This window comes from Pleurodeles waltl, chromosome 10, assembly GCF_031143425.1.
Source record: "Pleurodeles waltl isolate 20211129_DDA chromosome 10, aPleWal1.hap1.20221129, whole genome shotgun sequence".
Classification (NCBI taxonomy): Eukaryota; Metazoa; Chordata; class Amphibia; order Caudata; family Salamandridae; genus Pleurodeles; species Pleurodeles waltl.
This window is the reverse complement of record NC_090449.1, coordinates 71097241-71115842: the sequence shown is the minus strand read 5'-3', so window position 1 is coordinate 71115842 and position 18602 is coordinate 71097241. Positions and strand designations below refer to the sequence as shown.

At 45.5% G+C, this 18602-nt stretch overlaps 1 protein-coding gene across 2 annotated transcripts in view; it reads left to right on the top strand.

Moving 5' to 3' along the window:
• Positions 1–18602, top strand: part of GRID2IP (Grid2 interacting protein) — a 262480-nt gene that overhangs the window by 125317 nt on the left and 118561 nt on the right. For both annotated transcript variants that reach the window (XM_069209713.1, XM_069209714.1), the window contains 2 exons: positions 5012–5269; positions 11298–11383. In XM_069209713.1, coding sequence (XP_069065814.1) covers positions 5012–5269; positions 11298–11383 — 344 coding nt within the window. The remainder of the gene's footprint in view (positions 1–5011; positions 5270–11297; positions 11384–18602) is intronic.

Here is an 18602-nt window from a genome sequence, read left to right as displayed (position 1 = left end):
GCCCCTCCCGGTTTTTGGTTGTGAAGATCTGGTCACCCTATCCTTAGGCTGTCCACTTTCTTGCCCTGATGGTTACCTTTCTCTTCCACCACGTGCTTCAATAGTACATCCCATTTCCTGTGGGACAATGAGAGGCGGTTCAAGTCTTTGTTGGGAAATGAATTTCTACTTTCAGTATTACAGTGCTTAAAATCAAACGAGATTCTGGTAGATAATCACACAACACGGCTGAACAAAGGTTTCTTTTATAGAACCTAGCTCAAATATTGTTAGTAAAAACAACACTGGCTAGATCCAATAACATACAATATGCCATGTGGTTTTAGTGTAGGCGACATACTTTGGTCACAGCTTAACCAAACATTGACCAATTGAATAGCTGCACTGTGAAGGGCTTTTTTCACCCCTGTAGTCACCTGGTGGAGACAGTAGTTCCTCATTTGGTGAGGGCGGACGACATCTGCACTCTTGAGAAAAATGGGTTGGAACAGTTTCCCTTCCGGGGGTGGTTGATAGTGGAGTGCAGACACAACTGGACAGACGTGGCGGTGGAAAGAGGGAAGAATTCTTCATAACTCCAAGCCCACCCAACTATGAGCAACCCCCCCCCCCCCCCAACCAGGACCAAAAGGGTGGAGTGACGCCCCCAATCGTGCTCTTCTTGTAGAGGCAGGATATGGACCCTTGGCCATCCATATGGCCGTGGTATTCCAAGACTCATTCTACCTCTGACAGCACAGTCTGTCCCTGATGCGTGAAGCTATTTGGGGTGCGGGACACACAATTCTGCTCATCCAGCAGACATCTACTGGGGCTTATCTAAAGAATTGATAACCTGGTCTCTGCTACATGATGCATAGCCTGGCGGCTGTACTACAGAAAGGCCTGCACCGCTCCCCTTGAGTTCACAAGGTCGCTGACTCTACCAGCATAGGTGGTGTGCAGCGCATGGGCGTGGCCTCCTAGAGTCCACCATTGGCTGAGAAGGTCTGTCTAAGGTAAAGACCGCCAATCCAAAGACATCATTTGTGGATATGGCTTAGAGCCAGTATTCCAACCCTGATTGCTTGGTAATTAAGCAGTAACAAACACCATCTGTCCCACTATGGAATGAGTCCCAGAGTTTTTACATCGCCTCTAACCGTTATAAACCGACTGAATGAAAGCTACGGCTGTACAAGGGGCCAGTGTGAAGTTTTAGTATGCATTCATACCCCTGCATTTGGTCTTACTGGAAATGTGCGACAATTTCACCATTCACATGGGTCAACTTTTTGCGTGATTTTAGCTGCAAGAGCAGAACATGTCTTGTTGAAAAACATTTCTACACAAACCTGTATCCTTCAGTCTTAAATATTTTTTCTATGCGAGATATGCCCTTTCCTACAAAAGTCACAAGATCCTGGCCAAAATGTTTAAACATAACTCGTGTAATTTTCATTCAGTTTTCAGAAACGTTTGTGAAGTTTTAGGAAAAACATCACACAAATTTAGCACGGCCCTACAATACATGCTATGCTTGTGCCAAAATGCAAAGAGGCATACCTGTTTGACTGAGGTCCTGCCATTGAGTTCACAAGGTGCCTACAGGGCTACCTCTTCCTGTGTGGGTGCTTTCAGAACTGTGCATCAGTCCTGATTTTATATAGCGGCGAGACAAGAAGAAACACACAGATACCATTTATACTGCCCTATTAGAAAGTAGGGTGCAGTGAGCCCTTCCTGCTCTAGGTGAGCTACGTCAGGTTTGGGGCACTCAAGACATAAGTCGTCTGTCTGCCCCACTGAGGAATATAAGTAGACAAAGTATTGAGGAGATGTGAAGATGGATGGTTTGCAATGTCATGGAGGAGCCAAAACTCTTACTAGTGCGTCCAGGTTTCTTCTGCTTCACAGTATTGACTAGAAAAGCCCAACTTGCAATTTTACGGATAGTTCTTAAAGATGCTATTCTGAATCTTTGGTGTAAAAATGAGCTCCACACGTCATGCTTTACTAAGAAACTGGATAGTTTTGGAAGTTAAGATTATTTTTGCAACAATTCTTTATCGTAAATTGTTTTAAGCAAAGAACAATAGGATGAATAACAACATGTCATAAGTCTCAAGAATACACATTCCTGCACATATTGGGTAAAAGTGTACAACCTAGTGTTGGTAATACTGAGCCAGTCACAGGGACAGTATTTGTTCTGGGGAAGGCATAAGTTATTATTTCATATTTGCGCATGAAAACAAACATAAAAGAACATATAATCCAGGACTAGACAGTCAAAGGACCTGTCAAGAACCATCACGGGTGGAGGTGTGCATGGAAAAGAAAGCATAGGTAGAGTACAGTCGAAACCAAGTAGGTAGTGGTTGATGGGGGGTCAGAGCAGATTTCTCAGGGAGTAAAAACTGGATGGGGCGAAGAGCTGGAGATGGCGGCGATCTTAAGTCTCAATGTGGTACCAATGGCTGCGCCATCATTGTGTCAGTCAGTCTGAAAAGGGAGCGGATGGAGAACGACATGGTTGATAAAGTGTTCAAGAAAGAGGTCCCAGAAAAACTTTAGCCTCAACAGCCAACATCCAGTACTAATGAGGAATGTGCTATATTATACGGCTGATGGCGCAGTGCCACAGGCCCCGAAGTTGTGCAGTCCTTGATGGAAGTAGTCCCGTCTGTGGTTGAAGATGTCTAGGTGATTGTTGATCTCCTAGATCGCTTGTTCACAGGATAGGACATGCAATATGTCGGACAGCCTTTTGTCCACCCAGTGTAGACTGTTTCCGCCAATGACGGTCTACGTAGAGTTTAGCCACTGCAAGGAATGTCGCCAACTATCTGCTTTCAAACAACTACATATCCGCACGTAAGCAAGGCCACAAAAGCCACCTCACCACACCGTCCTCTCCTTTGCACTTTGGGCTACACGTTCCCATTTGTTCTACCCTGTTTGGTCAAATTTCATTATCCAATTCTTGGTGGTCACTAGTTATGACCCAACTCCTCATCCTCCTGTTCCACTCACTGTTCCTCACACCGCATGAGCTTCCCTCTCCTGGATGGCAACTTTACCCCCTACATGTCATCATGAGCTACCTGCTCATGGCACCCCCAGCTCTCTCAATCTCCCCTTCTTCTGCCCCTCGTTGGTTACTTTCCACCCACCCTTACCCACATTCATCATCCTGGCCTCTCTTTGCATGTGCCCACACAAAACCCTGGCAGGCCTGCCAAACCCCTCCCTAATCTGAGAGGTGAGGCTAGTAACTGGGGTGGCTGGGAGTGAGCGCCCCCAAATCCAGCACCCGAGGGTGATCTCTGCTGCAGTTTTTTAAATTTCGAATTATATTTCTCTCATATATCGGCGTATTGCCTCCTGGCTAGTTTAATCACATCATCTAAATTGTGGAGTTTTTGTGCAGGTCACCGGATGTCCACTTTCTTCACTTGATTATAATATGGCCCGAAGTTGATTAAAAATAAAGCCACAAAAATCCGGCTTGGGAAGCCTGGTTCACAGTGAAGCCGGACTAAGTGGCATTAAACAGATTTTGAAGCAAAAGCTTATGCCAGCTGCAAGTCTGAACTTTAAAACCAGTTACTAAAGCATTAAAAAAAAAACTAGGCAAGTAAAGTTCTAAATGAAAACGACCTTTAAGAGCTAGAATAAAATGTAATGCATGGGCTGGTATCCAATGCCAAGTGTGATTACCAAGCCAGAGCAAGAACAAAGAGTTGATTGCTATGTGCCAACTTTACTTGAACTGGATGATCATTATACGCCCCCATCAGACATATGGAGCCCATCCTTAGGGGGCAGATGTGTTGAGGCAGCTTCACCGACCCCAAGGGTGATGGTTTGTAACCGATAAGTAAAGTTCTACATGGAGAAGATGCCCATCCTATCTGACACAACTAGTCCTGCACTTTGTGATCACATTGAGGGACAGCAAGACCACTAGACAGAACTTCTGCCAGGGGAGTAAATCATTTGATCTCGAGTTATGTTATCAAAATGTATTTGCAGAAGTCCAGGTAACTTTTTATAAGTAGAGGAGTTTTAAAGATTATGTTGATAAGAAATGGAGGTAGATTATTGGAATCTCAGTTATGAGCAGCGAAGGATGCCTTCCCAAAGTACAAATTCCTTTTGCAAGTAACATTGATTTTTAGAAGGGGATGATAAGTACTTGAGTTTGCTTTTTATAAACAGAAGTTGGCTTTCAGAAAGTTGATTTTCAGAAGTAGATGTCAATTTTCAGAAGTGAAGATTGAGTTTCAGAAATGGAGGTCAATTTTCCAAGGTATAGCTGCTGTGAGGATGAAGACATACAATTTGTAGTGGATATTCATTTTAAATGGAGATTATATTTCAGAGATTGTGGTTTATTTTTGTACATGAAGGCTCATTTTAAGAGAAGGTTGAAGCTGAAGTGGATTCTACAAATTTGGGGTGCATTTCCAGAAAGGCAGCTTGATTTTCCATAGTGGTTTTGCAATTTTTTAAATGAAGTCAGATTTTCACAAAGGTTTGGATTTCTTTAAATTGCACAGGAAGCAGCACACGTTTTCAAACTATAGTGCCAATATATTCAGGGCTCATTAGAATTGTTTACTGCCTGCCAGATACTAGAGGCCGCTGGGAGCAACATCTGTAGCGAACAGCTAGGGCGCCACAGCATTAGTTATGAGAATTGAACCACATAACTACTGTTTGTCCCTGTGATGACTATACATGGATTTGCAAGAATCAATTATTTTTTAGAGGAATGGAGTTGGCTCTGTTATATGATCAGAGTAGCCAAGAATGGAGAAAGCCGTCATCTTCTCGTAGATTGTAGCAGATGCTCTTGAGGAACACTACGCAATTCCTCCAACGACAGCCCTCGCTTTGGCATATACTACTACTGCTTGCAACGGTGTCTTGTGTTCATACTTCTCATAACAGCTTCGTTGTAGGGTGGATGCGGACTGGTTCATTGCACAATAATCTCACTGTAATCCACCACTATGTTTCTCAGGATTTTCATTCCCAGAAAGCACCGGCAGCGTTTCGATGATGTGGTGTCCCAGGGTCTCATCAGCAAGGTGTGCCGCACCAAGAGCGAGAGCACCGCTCGACTGCGCAGGAGCCGGAGTGAGGACCATCACGAGCGGCTGCTGGTGTCCACGCGGGCCAGCTCTGTGCCAGGGTGCCAGGAGGAGGCGCTTGTGGGGAAAGGACTGCGTAAGACAACCTCCCTAATAGCAAGCAACGTGGGCTCTGGAAAGGCGCGCAGGTATGTCAGTTCTGTGTGTGTGTGTAAATTATATGGCTATAATTGTGAAAGACAACACAAAGCAGGGGGTCCACTGCATGACATGGGGTTACCTCACTGTGGCATATTGAAGTAGCTTATAAGTACTGCTTATTACTCGACTGGTAGGAAGTCCATACCTATTCCTGTGGGGCTGGAATTTTTCTTTATCCCTGTGCATACTGGAAGCGCTAAGTTTTATTTCTTTTTTTCTCTCTTATTCAGAGTATTGATATAGGGTGGACCTAGGATCAAGGGACAAGAGTGGGCTTTGCAGAGCTCAAGGAGTTTATATTCAATTTAGGAACACAGTGCAGTTGTACAAAGCAAAAATGGCTTGTGGAGTTCACAGAAGGAGGCAGGTGGGGTAAACAGGATAGAGTGCTTCTGAAATATAGGCAGGAGGGGTTTGGGAGCAGTAGCATACAGTGATCAAAAGATGGTTGTGGGAGTTTAACATCCACCGCTAACCTCTGCTGTAATGTGTTGGTAAAGAGTTTGAATCCTGACAAAGGTAGCATAGCCTTCCATCCTTAGGAGGAGCAAACTGAGTACCAGTGGATGTGGTAATAGTAACACCTGTTATTTACCCTGTGTAGGCTTGTGAAAGAGGGCCACTTTTCCGGTTATTTCATTGTGGCTTCTTATTGAAATGTGTTTCATTTTTCAAAAGTGTGTGATGTGCCAAGTTTCCCATAAAAGTAGTATTACCTAATTGACACCCATTCTTGCTTTACAAAGCTCAGAGAAATAAAAACAACTGACTCAGCCATTCTGAGTTTCACACCGTTGACTCACTTCCCCATTAGCTTAGATTGCTTTCCATATAGGGCAAGCTCGGAGAGAAGGCCAGCACGCGTCTTGTATCAAGGCACCAAGCTATGGACCAATGAGCACCCTCACTCTCTGTGTCCCTTTAACCCGGAAGGAGATTGAACTGTTGCAGGAGGAACCAACCATGGGAAGGAGGGGTTAGGAATAAGAGAGACATAGAGTTCCCAGGTACTGGGTCATGGACGTCTCTCGCACAATGAAGGACTTGCATTCAGTGGGATTTAGATCCTCGCACTAAATGAGGTGCACCAGATTACTTATGGACCAGTGCTTCTAAGTGGAACATTATTAAGCAGACTGATACATCTTACCCGTCTCCGAAGGGAGCAGGCGGCTGACGAGATAACAGGAGCCTGTCCAGAATCAATGGAAACGTGGGAGACTGGCAGAAACTGCAAGAGATGGTGGACAAGGCAGAAGGAGCCAAGTCTCCAACCAGGAATACATTCATTTTGAATGGAGATTAGATTTCAGAGATTGTGATTCATTTTTGTACACAAAGGCTCATTTTAATAATGGAAGTTGAGGTTCAAGTGGATTCTACAAATTTAGCGAGCATTTCAAGAAACAGATTTTGATTTTCCAAAGTGGTTTTTAAATTTTGGAAATGACGCCAGATTTTTTCAAAAGGTTTAATTTTTTAAAATGTTGTAATGTAAGTTACAAGGATCTGGTAGGGAGAGTACCAGTGGAACCGAGAGGTAGAACAATACAAAAGTGCAGGACGCGGATGCCCAGTGTGAACTGTAGTGCACCAGCACAAAGCACTGCCAGGCTTGTCACACATGGTGAGATGGCCTTTAATCCTGCAACTACCCAAAGTACCCTAGAAGTGAGTCATTCAACCTGGAGATGGATTTTGTCATGTGGAGGTTGTGGGTCTAGGTCCTGATGGTTTGGTAACCTTAGGTCTTCTGAACCCTCCAGGCACTCTCCCCTTATAGGTGTATCAGTACCTGTTTTGAGATGGTGTGTGAAATGTTCCATTTATGTGCTGCTTTCGTACTACAACCCAATTCCTCTCAGCTCTGCTCTCAAACATCTACTTATCTGGCGAAGATATGAACACTAGATCCTGTCTCCGCTGTTCTTCGTTGTCAGTACATCTCAGCTGGGAGGAATGGGAAGACCGTTCGGTCCTGATGATGGGATTCTGACAATGAAGATGCAGGCCGCCTTGAAATCCTTCACATATACAGTGCTTGACTTATTGTATCCGCGGGCTGCAGTGCACAGAAGACACCATGGAGAGCACAAGAAGACCCCATGATGTTCCTGATAGATCACCACTGGCTGCTCCTGCTGGTCCACACATCTTTAAAACCAGCTCCATCATTTACATAGTTACCATGATCAGCATCCCTGAATTCCCTTGCAGACCTGCTGACCATCTCGCAGAGCTCATGCCAAACCAGCAGCCATGACACCACTGGCTCGGAGACTAGGAAGTGTACAACAGAATAAAAGACAGCATGACTTTTACACGTATGCACCCAGGGTTTGGAACAACATCCCAGTATCCATCAGGGCTGCCTCAACAATACTCCAATTTAGGAAAGCTATGAATTGAGGAAAGTTGTCACGCCACTTTAAAGAACACTTCATCACAGTAAGAGTACATGCCTGCTTCAGAACCCAGTTACCGCTCCTGTCACTTGTTGGCTGTATGCTTGCCTTTGACTCTGTGAAGCCCTCTGCTGCCTTTCGGATTGGCTTATGCTAAACACCACTCTGATGCATTATGCATACACATGTACACAAATGCATGCATGCACACATAAGTACACATTAGGTTCCAACCTGACAATGGAGGGTGTTTGGGCCTGCGACTAGGCTGGTATATTAGGCACGCACTTGATTTTGGTCAGATTGCAGTTTGTCTGTTTCCATATCTTTCAATCCAATGTTACTAGTGTTGCAACCATCATAATGGCAGCTGATGCGGTCCTTTCTGTGTCTCTCTAATAGCAGTTCGAGCTTGTGAGATGAAATACAGATTGCAATTAAAAATAATGCCAAGTTTCCATACAGCAGCCTGATGGAGCAGATAGCCAGCCAAGGAGAAGTCAAAGAGAAGTGGAAATACTTAAAGATATGTACAAAGTGTTGGGAAATGTTTTTTGAGCTGCAGGATTTCAATGCTCTTGTAACACCAAATGTCCTCACCTTCTCCCACTTAAACAAAAACCGGCACAGCACCAAACATCTATGATTGGAAGATGCCTTTGGCTGCCTTACATTGGGTGAGATGGAACCGGAAGCATGCATGACAATAAGTTAACTCTGCGAACAGGAATATTTCTTCAACTACCCACTCTGAGTTTCACTAAAAACGATTTTGCAAAAGTCGAACCCAATAGTGCGGAATTAGGGCACTTCTGGCAAGGTTTATCAGTAATACCAATTTGATTTTACAGATAATTGTTATGGAAACTACTCCCCATTGATTTTTTTTTTTTTAAAGAAAACCCGAAGTAAAATCTTATTGATGCACTTCTGACATATCAGTGCAAGCTGCTGGGTTTGAAAAGATGCGCATCATTGAGTACTTGGGCACACTCCCTCAAGAATGAGCCATGTGGGCCAGTTGATCTTCTTAATCATCAATGCAAGTGTTAACTTCGAAGATAACTGGGGTTTAGCGTCAACTACTTGCTAGACACCCCCCTCAATAATAACCCGTGGCTTCCACTGACGCAGGAAGACTTGGTGCAACGCGCGCTCTCCACACATCAGATTCGTACCATAGGCGACTACTTCACCAATGGTAAACGAGATCTCCACACCTTTTTTGAGGTTGACGATGTCCGCCTCAATGGACCACTATGTCAGTCTCCATCTGCACAGTACATTGCGGGAAATACCGTCCACATTCCCAGGAGAACCACCTAACTTCTCCCCCTCACTATGGTTATCTTGACAGCGGATAGCACTAGGCTGGTCTCCCATCTTGATCACACCAGTCCCGAGTTGGGACCACTCCCCGTGTTGCATCACGCGGGCCTGGGAGCGGGATTTAAACTCCCCCATCTCTGACAAAGTGTGGCAATTCTGCTGTATGCAGACTAAGCTGATCTCAGTAGTCGACACAAACTCCTGCATTTTAAGTTTTTACATCGTGCGCACACCACACCCCTGCCCCTCGCCAAATATGACCTAGCACTTTCCCATAAGTGCCCTAAATGCACAGCCGATTAGGCTTATTTCGCTCACCTAACTTGGAACTGTCATGTTATACAGGATTACTGGCAAGCTATATTCACATTTCTTTCCGCTATGTTAGAGGATGTGCTGGACCCCGTCCCTCTTCTGGCATTACTGGGGTCTGCCAAGCCTCTCGCTCCACAACATAGATGTTTTGGGCTATGGCTCTTTTATTAGCTAAGCAACATATTGCTGTCTTACGGGGGTAGCAGTAGGAGGCCAAACACTAGTCACTGGCTACGAGACCTCAAGTACTGTGGAACCACAAGTGAACTCCACGCCTCACTTCAGCCCCGTACATCCAGGTCCAAGGATATGTGGACCCCTCCCTCATTGTTCAAACTTATTGACTCATGATGTTATCTGCACACCTGATGTGGCATCTGATTCATAACTTTGGCCTGTTTGTATCTATTGCCTAGCACTGATTCAGGATTGGATGCATTGGATGGATGCAATGGGTCATTTCACGACACTATTTTACTATATACTGCAGAATACGGCTTTGTATGTTGTTCTTTGTAAAAGCAATAAAACATCTTTTTTTTTAAATGCAAGGGTTGGCATCATTGACCCACCAAATACAAATCTCGGCTCATTTCGGAATATTCACTGCGACTGTTCTAGGAAAAATACTGAAAATCTGACTTGATTTTACTATTCATTGAGGCACCAAGCTGAGCCCCACTCAAGTGGACTGTATTTTAGAAATTGTCAATACTGGGGACTAAACGTTCCTCCCTAAAAGAGTGATTTCAACTAAGGGGCAACAATCATTGGAATTTTAACCGCAATCAAATATTACGTCAATCCTTATGCTAAAGAACATTGTACATCAGAGCCACAGAGCATGTCCCTCAGTATAACAGAACACTTGGACACTGGTACTCTATATTAGCAATGAATATTAGACAACAATTCTCATGAGTGCAGCAAAATTAAGCCCAAGATTGTCAAATAGTACTGCTAGTCAACACAACCCAAGACTGATCGTCTGTGGAAGAGTACATTAGCGATCATTTCCACCTAATATGATGGATACTACTGAACGTCCCTGAAAGGCATATAGGGGGTCATTCTGACCCGGGCGGGCGGCGGACGCCGCCTGCCTGGGTGGAACCGCCAAATGGCCGCTCCGCGGTCAGAAGACCGCGGAGGCCATTCTGACTTTCCCGCTGGGGTGGCGGGCGCCCGCCAAGGGAGCACCCGCCGGCCCAGCGGGAAAGGCCCTGCAACACAGAGGCCGGCTCCGAATGGAGCCGGCGGTGTTGCAGGGGTGCAACGGGTGCAGTTGCACCCGTCGCGATTTTCACTGTCTGCTATGCAGACAGTGAAAATCATGCTGGGGCCCTGTTAGGGGGCCCCTGCACTGCCCATGCCAGTGGCATGGGCAGTGCAGGGGCCCCCAGGGGCCCCATGACACCCGTTCCCGCCATCCTGTTCCTGGCGGTCAAAACCACCAGAAACAGGCTTGCGGGAAGGGGGTCCGGCGGGAAACCGCCGGATCCCCTTTTCTGACCAGAATGGGCACGGAAGCACCGCCAGCCTGTTGGCGGTGCTTCCGTTGCCCGCGGCCTTGGCGGTCTTAGACCGCCAGGGTCGGAATGAGGGCCATAATGTGTCTCATCAATGCCACATATTTTTATCATTAGTGTCACCAAATATTGCCAATATTGACTCGAAGCACTGAAGCTGCCAGCGATATCCCTCTTGAGTCCAGCCCTTACAAACAACTCTAGGCTCCTATGCTGTGTGCAGATTCTTGAGCATGCAGTCTGTAGAATGCCATTTGTGTTGTTGTGCACTGATCTTGAACACACGTGGCCTTGGTTTTGTTTCCACACTGCCGTGTACTGACCTGTTGCACATGGTCTATGTGGTGCCCTTTGTATGCAGGGTTCAAGAAGTACATTATCTTTGCTTTGCTCATTTGCTAAATTTCTTCTTCCGTCTTTCTGTTCTTTCTAATTAGGACTGTCCGGATTTATAAAGGAAGCAAGAGCTTTGGATTCACGCTACGAGGTCATGCACCGGTGTGGATTGAGGCAGTCCTTCCTGGTAAGATGCTCAACTACATCACGGGGGAGGGGTGTATGGAGCTACAGTCACATTGCTTGAAGTGGGTGGGGTTCTTGATTGTACCTCTCTGGCAGTAGAACTCATGATATCGTTTGGGAATGGCTCTATGACTATCTGTCAGTTTGTTTTAAAGGATTATGTGTTTTTTATGTGCTTTTACTTTTCCCTAGAATAAATATCTTTCTCCCACCTCGGCCAAGGAGTAATTGATAAACAATTACTGATGTTTCATCCAAACACACTCAATGGAGTTTCTCAAACTTTTTGCATTTCAGTGGTGGAGATCCCAATATGCCCCTTCTCCTCTGTCCGTATAGCCCCCTCTTACTCTAACCCACACAAGTTTTTACATCTAGGCAGTTTCTTTTGATCATGTTACCTAGACCTCTATCTTTTACTCTCTTCATGCCAAACTTGTGGTCAATACTACTTACACTTGTTATGAGGCTCGTGATGGTTGTCAGAAGGTTCCTTCTCGTTACCATATTGTCATTGTGTCAACTAGGGCCGCACTCTCAGATTTTCTGGTAGAGTGGGCAAGGTTCGTGACCACGTGGACCCAATGTCCTGCTCAGTTCTGCTGCTCTCTCAATGAAGTGGACAGGGTACAATGCAGAAGTTGCATTTTTCTCTTTTTTGAAGAAGAATACTTAAGGTGGTACAAGGCTTTTGTGTGAGATAAAACCATCTATAAACTGAATCCCTAGTGTTTTGAATACACAGTTACATTAAAATATATATGTGTGTATATACATACATATATATATATATATATATATATATATATATATATATACATATATATATATATATATATATATATATATATACATATATATATATATATATACATATATATATATATATATATATATATATATATATATATATATATATATATATATAAAAAGAAAGAGAGTTGTGCATAAGTCAGAAATCACATCTTTATCAATTCACAGGTAGATTCATTGTTTAAAATCTTTTATCAAAATTGCTGGCACACTATATTGCTTTTTTTACAGTCAAGTCTACGAGGGCATGCGCTAGCACATGTGTCTTGCTTGCGAGACTCTGTTGTGTATAGTAAAGGGCTTGGAGCCCACTGGTCGCTTACCGTTTGTTAGCTTGCATGGCACTCTTCTTTACAGCCCCGTAATTAGTCACTGCAGGCATATCATCATTTCCATTCCTGTCTGTGGGGCAGGGACCAAGCACTAATTGAATCAACTTAATCAGTGCCGCCCGCTGCTCCCGATGTGATTGAGGTACTATTTTGTTCTTTTTAACTTCTAGTGCCCTGCAAACAGAAGGCTTCTGATTGGCAAAAACGTGCCCAATAGGACAAACAAAATTGTAAAGTTTCATTTTTTGTAGCTAACTTTATTTTATGCTGCCAAGTCGCCTTTTCTCTCTTTGCACTTATGTTTTCTTTTGTTTTTGCTCATGGGAGCTATTTTCAAAAGATGACGATTATCTTGTTGTAAATATTGCAAAGCGACATTGTTTCTTTATTATGTGTAATCGCTGAAATTATGCTTTAATTAAACACATAATTCTGCAGTACACCTCAGTCCATTCCACTACAATCTGCTCCACTGCAATCCACCAGATCTCACCAATCCACCCCACTCCAATCCAAACCACTCCACAAATCCTGCCCAGTCAAACCCACCCAACTACAGTCCTCCCAAGCCACCCAATCTAATCTGCCACACTTCAATTCGCCCCACTCCAATCCAAAACAATCTGCCCCAACCATCTGCCCCATCCAATCCAAAACAATCTGTCCCACTTTAATTCGCCCCACTCCAATCTGCCCGCTCCAATCCAAAACAATACGTCCCACTCCAATCCACCTCACCACAATCCAGTCCACTTCACCGCAATCCAATTCACCCCGCTGTAATCCATCCTGTTCCCATCCAGTTCACACCACTCCCATGCAAGCCACCCCACACAACCCAATCCACCCCACTCCACTTCAATCCACCCCACTCCAGTCTACCCTTGTACAATCTGCCCCACTCCAATTCAAAACAATCTGCCCCACTCTAGTCTGCCACACTCCAATCCAAAACAATCTGTCCCACTCCAGCCCACCCCACCCCACTCCAATCCACCCCACTTTAGTCTGCCCACTCCAATCCATTTCAACCTGCCCGCTCCAATCTGCTCCATTCCACCCTGGCCCACTCCAATCCTAAACAACCCTTTCCAATCCAAAACAATATACCCCACTCCAATCCAATCCACCCCACTCCATTCCAAATCACCCCACTCCATTCCACCACAATCCACCCCACACCAATCCAATCTACCCACTCCAAATCAGCCCAGTCCAATCTACCCCACTCCAATCCAGTACACTGTAACCCAATCCAATCTTCTCCAGTCCAATTCATCCCACTCCAGTCCAATCCACCCCAGGCAATCCCACCCACTCCACTGCTTCTCACCCCACTCCAATCCATCACACCCTACTCCAATAGAGCCCACTCCACTCCAACCCACTACAATCAAGTGCACTGATACCCAATCCACCTCACTCCCATCCAGTCAACCCACACCACCCCAGCCCATCCCACTCCAATACAATCCACTTTTATCCACCCCACTCCAGTCCAATCCAGGCCACATTAATCTGCCCTACTCCAGTCCAAGCCACCTTAATCTACCCCACTTCAATCCAGTCCACCCCTCTCCAATTAATCCAACCTACACCAATCCAATCCACCCCACTCCAAACTAATCTAATCCAACCCACTCCAGTCCAATCCATCATAGTCCACTCCAATCTTCCCCCACCATTCCAATCCACCAAACTCAGTCCAATCCACAATCCAATCCACCAACCCCACTCAATCCAGTCCCCCCACTCAATCCATTCCACCGCACTCAATATAATCCACTTCACTTCAATCCACTCCACTCCAATTCACCTCACCCCAATCAGATCCACCCCAATCTGATGCACCCCAATCCAGTCCACCTGATTCCAATCCACCCAAACCCACCCTTATCCAATCCGCCACACTCAATCCAGTTCACACCACTCAAATCCAATTCACCCTATGCCAATCCACCTCGCCTCCATGCAAGCCACCCCACTCCAATCCACCCTACCACACTCCAATCAAATCTACCCCCTCCAGTCCATCCCACCCCATCCCAATCAATCCACCCACTCTGCCGCAATCCACCCCACCCATCCCAGTTCAGTCCACTGCACTGCAGTCCACCCAGACTGCACCACTCCAATCCACCCTACTCCAATCCACCCCACCCCATGTCAATCCAATCCACTACAATACATCCCACCCTACTCCAAACCTTCCACCCCACCCTACTCCAATCCACCAACTCCAATCCACCCAATCTAATCCACCCAGTGCAATCAAACACACCCCACTTCAATCCTCTCTACCCCACTCCAGTCCAATCCATCCCACTGCAGCTGACCGCACCCCACTCCAATCTTTGCCAGTCACTCCAATCCATCACACTCTACTCCAATCCACCCCACTCTATCCCAGTCCAGTCCACCCTATCCCATCACAGTTCAGTCCACCCTGTCACGTTAGGCCATTTGCTAGTAAGTGTGCTGTTAGAGGTTGTCTCATATTAACAGCTATTTGTACCTGTTGGGGATTCGCCATGATAGTAACACTGAGGTCAGAGAAGACACACCAAAATGGGGTTTCCTTTTAAAGTTCAAGCTTGAAAAACCGCCAGTTGTGGTAGGGTTACCTACACAGCTGTGGTGGAAATCCTCAGCACCATGGAGGTCTCCGCATACGGCATTGAGGTGTCATTATATATAATGAGACAGAGATACTCCGGAGGACCCGAAAATTAGAGCCTGACCAAACGCTGGCAGCGCCATGTCACGTAGGCTCTCATTATTCTAATGAGACTACTGGATTTTGAGCAGCAAGATTGTCCACGGTGTGGGAGACTGAGTCTGACCCACTGCGGGTGACACCTGTCGCTCTAAATCCGGGTTTTGCTCCGGCTAACTAGCAGTGCCTCATCTCTACCAGGAGATAGGGATGATTGGGCAGCCGAGCGCATGACATGTTAGGCTTCTCAGGGAAGTCGTTGTCAATCAGGTCGCATCCGGTTCTCTCATTCACACTTCGGTCTCATATATAAAGGACAATAAGAAGCAGTATGAGTTTTAATGACTGGTTTAATAAAACAACTGCATTTTAGATAGCAAAGCATGAGCTGCAGTAACCAGGGCGACACAACAGGACAATATTAAAATGGTGACGAGGAGAGTGAAGCATAAGATTAACGCTATCATATTGTCACTAGGATTTATGGACTATTTCCTATCTAAGTCATAATCTGAGCACAGCATGTTAAGATCTAATTCTGCCTTTCCGGTTCCCCCGGGAGGACATCAACCCTCATACCTGTGCAAAGGCCTGAAGTCTGCGTTAGCATCTGCAGCAAAGCATTCAGCAGTCAGCATACAGTCAAACTGTAAAAAAAAAACATTGCACTTGTATAGCGCACTACTCACCCGTTAGGTCTCAAGGCGCTGTACGCATACCGCTGTGGAACCCCTCCTGGCTTTTCCCTGTGAGGCGCCCACTCCTGAACAGCCCCAGGGTGAAGCCAGGCATCAAAGCGCTGCGAGGGCCGTTGTGGAGATTAAGCAAGCTATTGCCCAGAGTTACAGAGTGGGACCTATTAATTAGATTAGGCACCGATGCAAGAATTATCTGGTCCAAGGGAATTCAGCCCAAGAGCTGCCGAGGTGGGAATTGAACCGGTCCCTCTGTATCAAGGTCTGCCGCTCTAACCATTGTGCCACACTTCTCACACAGTCGTGGTTCCCTGGCTGGAATCTCCCTCTTAACGTGTAATGGGAATAAGAAGTGTTTTTATAATAACACAGCTGATGTTCTAAGAAAATGTCCCTACATAAGGCTGTGTATTTTCTACGAATGTTGGGGACTAAACTTCTACCACGTTCACTGGCAATGTACCAAACTGTAGCCTTGACTGAAGCACAAAGTGATCAAGAATGTCTTATTTGAGAACACAGTGCTGGGCTAAGCAAAAACAGTTAGACAGATGAAAATAGAACAAGACTGTAAAACTGGTTATTGTAAAAATAACAATGCGAAGCCGAATAAAATATATCTAGGTCAAAGTGCACAGCGGCCTAGTGTGTTTAACTAACGTGCATGGACCAATAACTAAAATGGCTACACAAAAACCCCACTTCATTCCAATCCATCTAGCCCACCCACTCCAATCCAATCCACCCTACTCCAATCCACCCCACTCCAATCCAGCGAATCCAATCCACCCCCTCCAATCCAGTTTACCCCACTCCAGTCCAATCTAATCCACCCCACCCCACCCACTAGAATCAAACCACCCACCCCAATCTGATCTACTCCACACCAATCCATTCCAACCTACCCCAATCAATCCCCCTCTCCCCATTTCAATCCACCCCATTCTAATCCAATGCACCCCACTCCACTAAACCCACCCCACTCTACCCCAATCCAATCCACCCCACTACCTCAATCCACTGGAACCCACTCCACCCTATTCTACACCGCTCCACTCTACGACACTCTCTGCCACTGAATTCTACTCCCCTCTACACAACTCTTTGATACTGTGCTCCCCAAACTCCACTCTACGACACTCTAACAAATCAACTCTACGACACTCTACTGCCCCACTCCACTCTGACACTCCACGGCACTAACTTTAAGCCATGCTGGACAGCAGCAACATTGGTATACAGCATGGCAAAACACGTTGCCAAAGCCAATAGCTCTTATATATAGGCAAGACCTGTTGGTTTTGCCAATGCTTGTTTGGTTATGACACTGGCAGCAACTGTTTAGGAACTCTCCAGTTTTCATCAAGACAGATACACATGCAGGGATGGTGAACACAGGCTGGCTTTGGATTTCGGCTCTTGGGGTTAGCCTTCTGCACCATCAAGTGCCAGAGCCCCAGGTGGCTGTCAGTACTGATATCGTGCAGATTTTTAAGACTCAGTAAAGTTAATCCAAGTGAATACACATGAATGCGTCCAGTCATTTCAAGGCGCTGTGCAGGGACACTATTAGCAGAAAACATAGAAGCCAAGATGTATCGGAAAATCAGGTGTTTTACCCCGTTAGGGACTCTGTAGAATCATCCCGAAGGCGAAAAGACATTGAAACATTGGCAGGTTATTCCAATTGAGAGTGTATCTGGACGCGGATGTCCCCTACCCATCACAGCAAGCCTGGATGTAAAGTTTGGCATAAGGCTTGATAGGCAGAGCTCATCACTGTGGTAAGCACTCACAGACTTACTATGCATACCTCCAAAGAAGGACAGTGCAATGCCCGTCGCTTTGCGGATTCAGCATCACTGCTTGTAATGCCCTTTGTCGCTCTTATAACCAGAGGTTGAACGACTTGCAGTTTCCTTTTGCCAGACTAATAAACATATGAATACCTCAATCGAGCCACCCATTGATGAAGGGGCTCCTGCTATTGTTTGACCATCTTCTTGGGAGATCAAGGCCCACATTTTTCTAAGACGATTGAGCTGGAAGTTAAAGCCTTTGACATTGACAGTAATGTTGGGGCGTGAGTGTCCGACAACTGGTTTTCTGACCCAAGTTATTGATTTTTGACTTTCTCTTAATCAGAATATGCTTTCCTTGGAAGAGGCGGGGAGGTTCATAGCAAGAATCAATGTTGTGGAATGTTTTGTTCCCAAATAAGCAAACAAAGTATTATTCGTGCCGGGTCATAGTCATCTTGCTTTCTTCTGCAGCTAGATTTTAGTGAGCGAGGGCACATCATTTACACACTGGGAAGCTTCCCTGGCATCAGATGGAGATTTCAACTTTGTACACGTAGAACTGTCAACTCTTCTTAAACTGAATACTGGATTTAGAAGGGAGACAAGGAACATATTAACAGCACGAAATTGAGACCCTACATGGAATGCACAATCTGCCGGACGTGGCTGAGAGGAGAAAGGATTTGTAGTAACTAATTCTGTTCTGCCATGCAGAAAGGGCTGCAAGCATTGTTGCACAGATAAATGTCCCCATACAAACATTTCCAATAGTTGTAAAAGTAATGAACAATGGTCCTGATGGGCCTCCGAAACGCAACCAAATAAAACACTGAAATCTGTCTAGGACATAAGATCCTCTTCA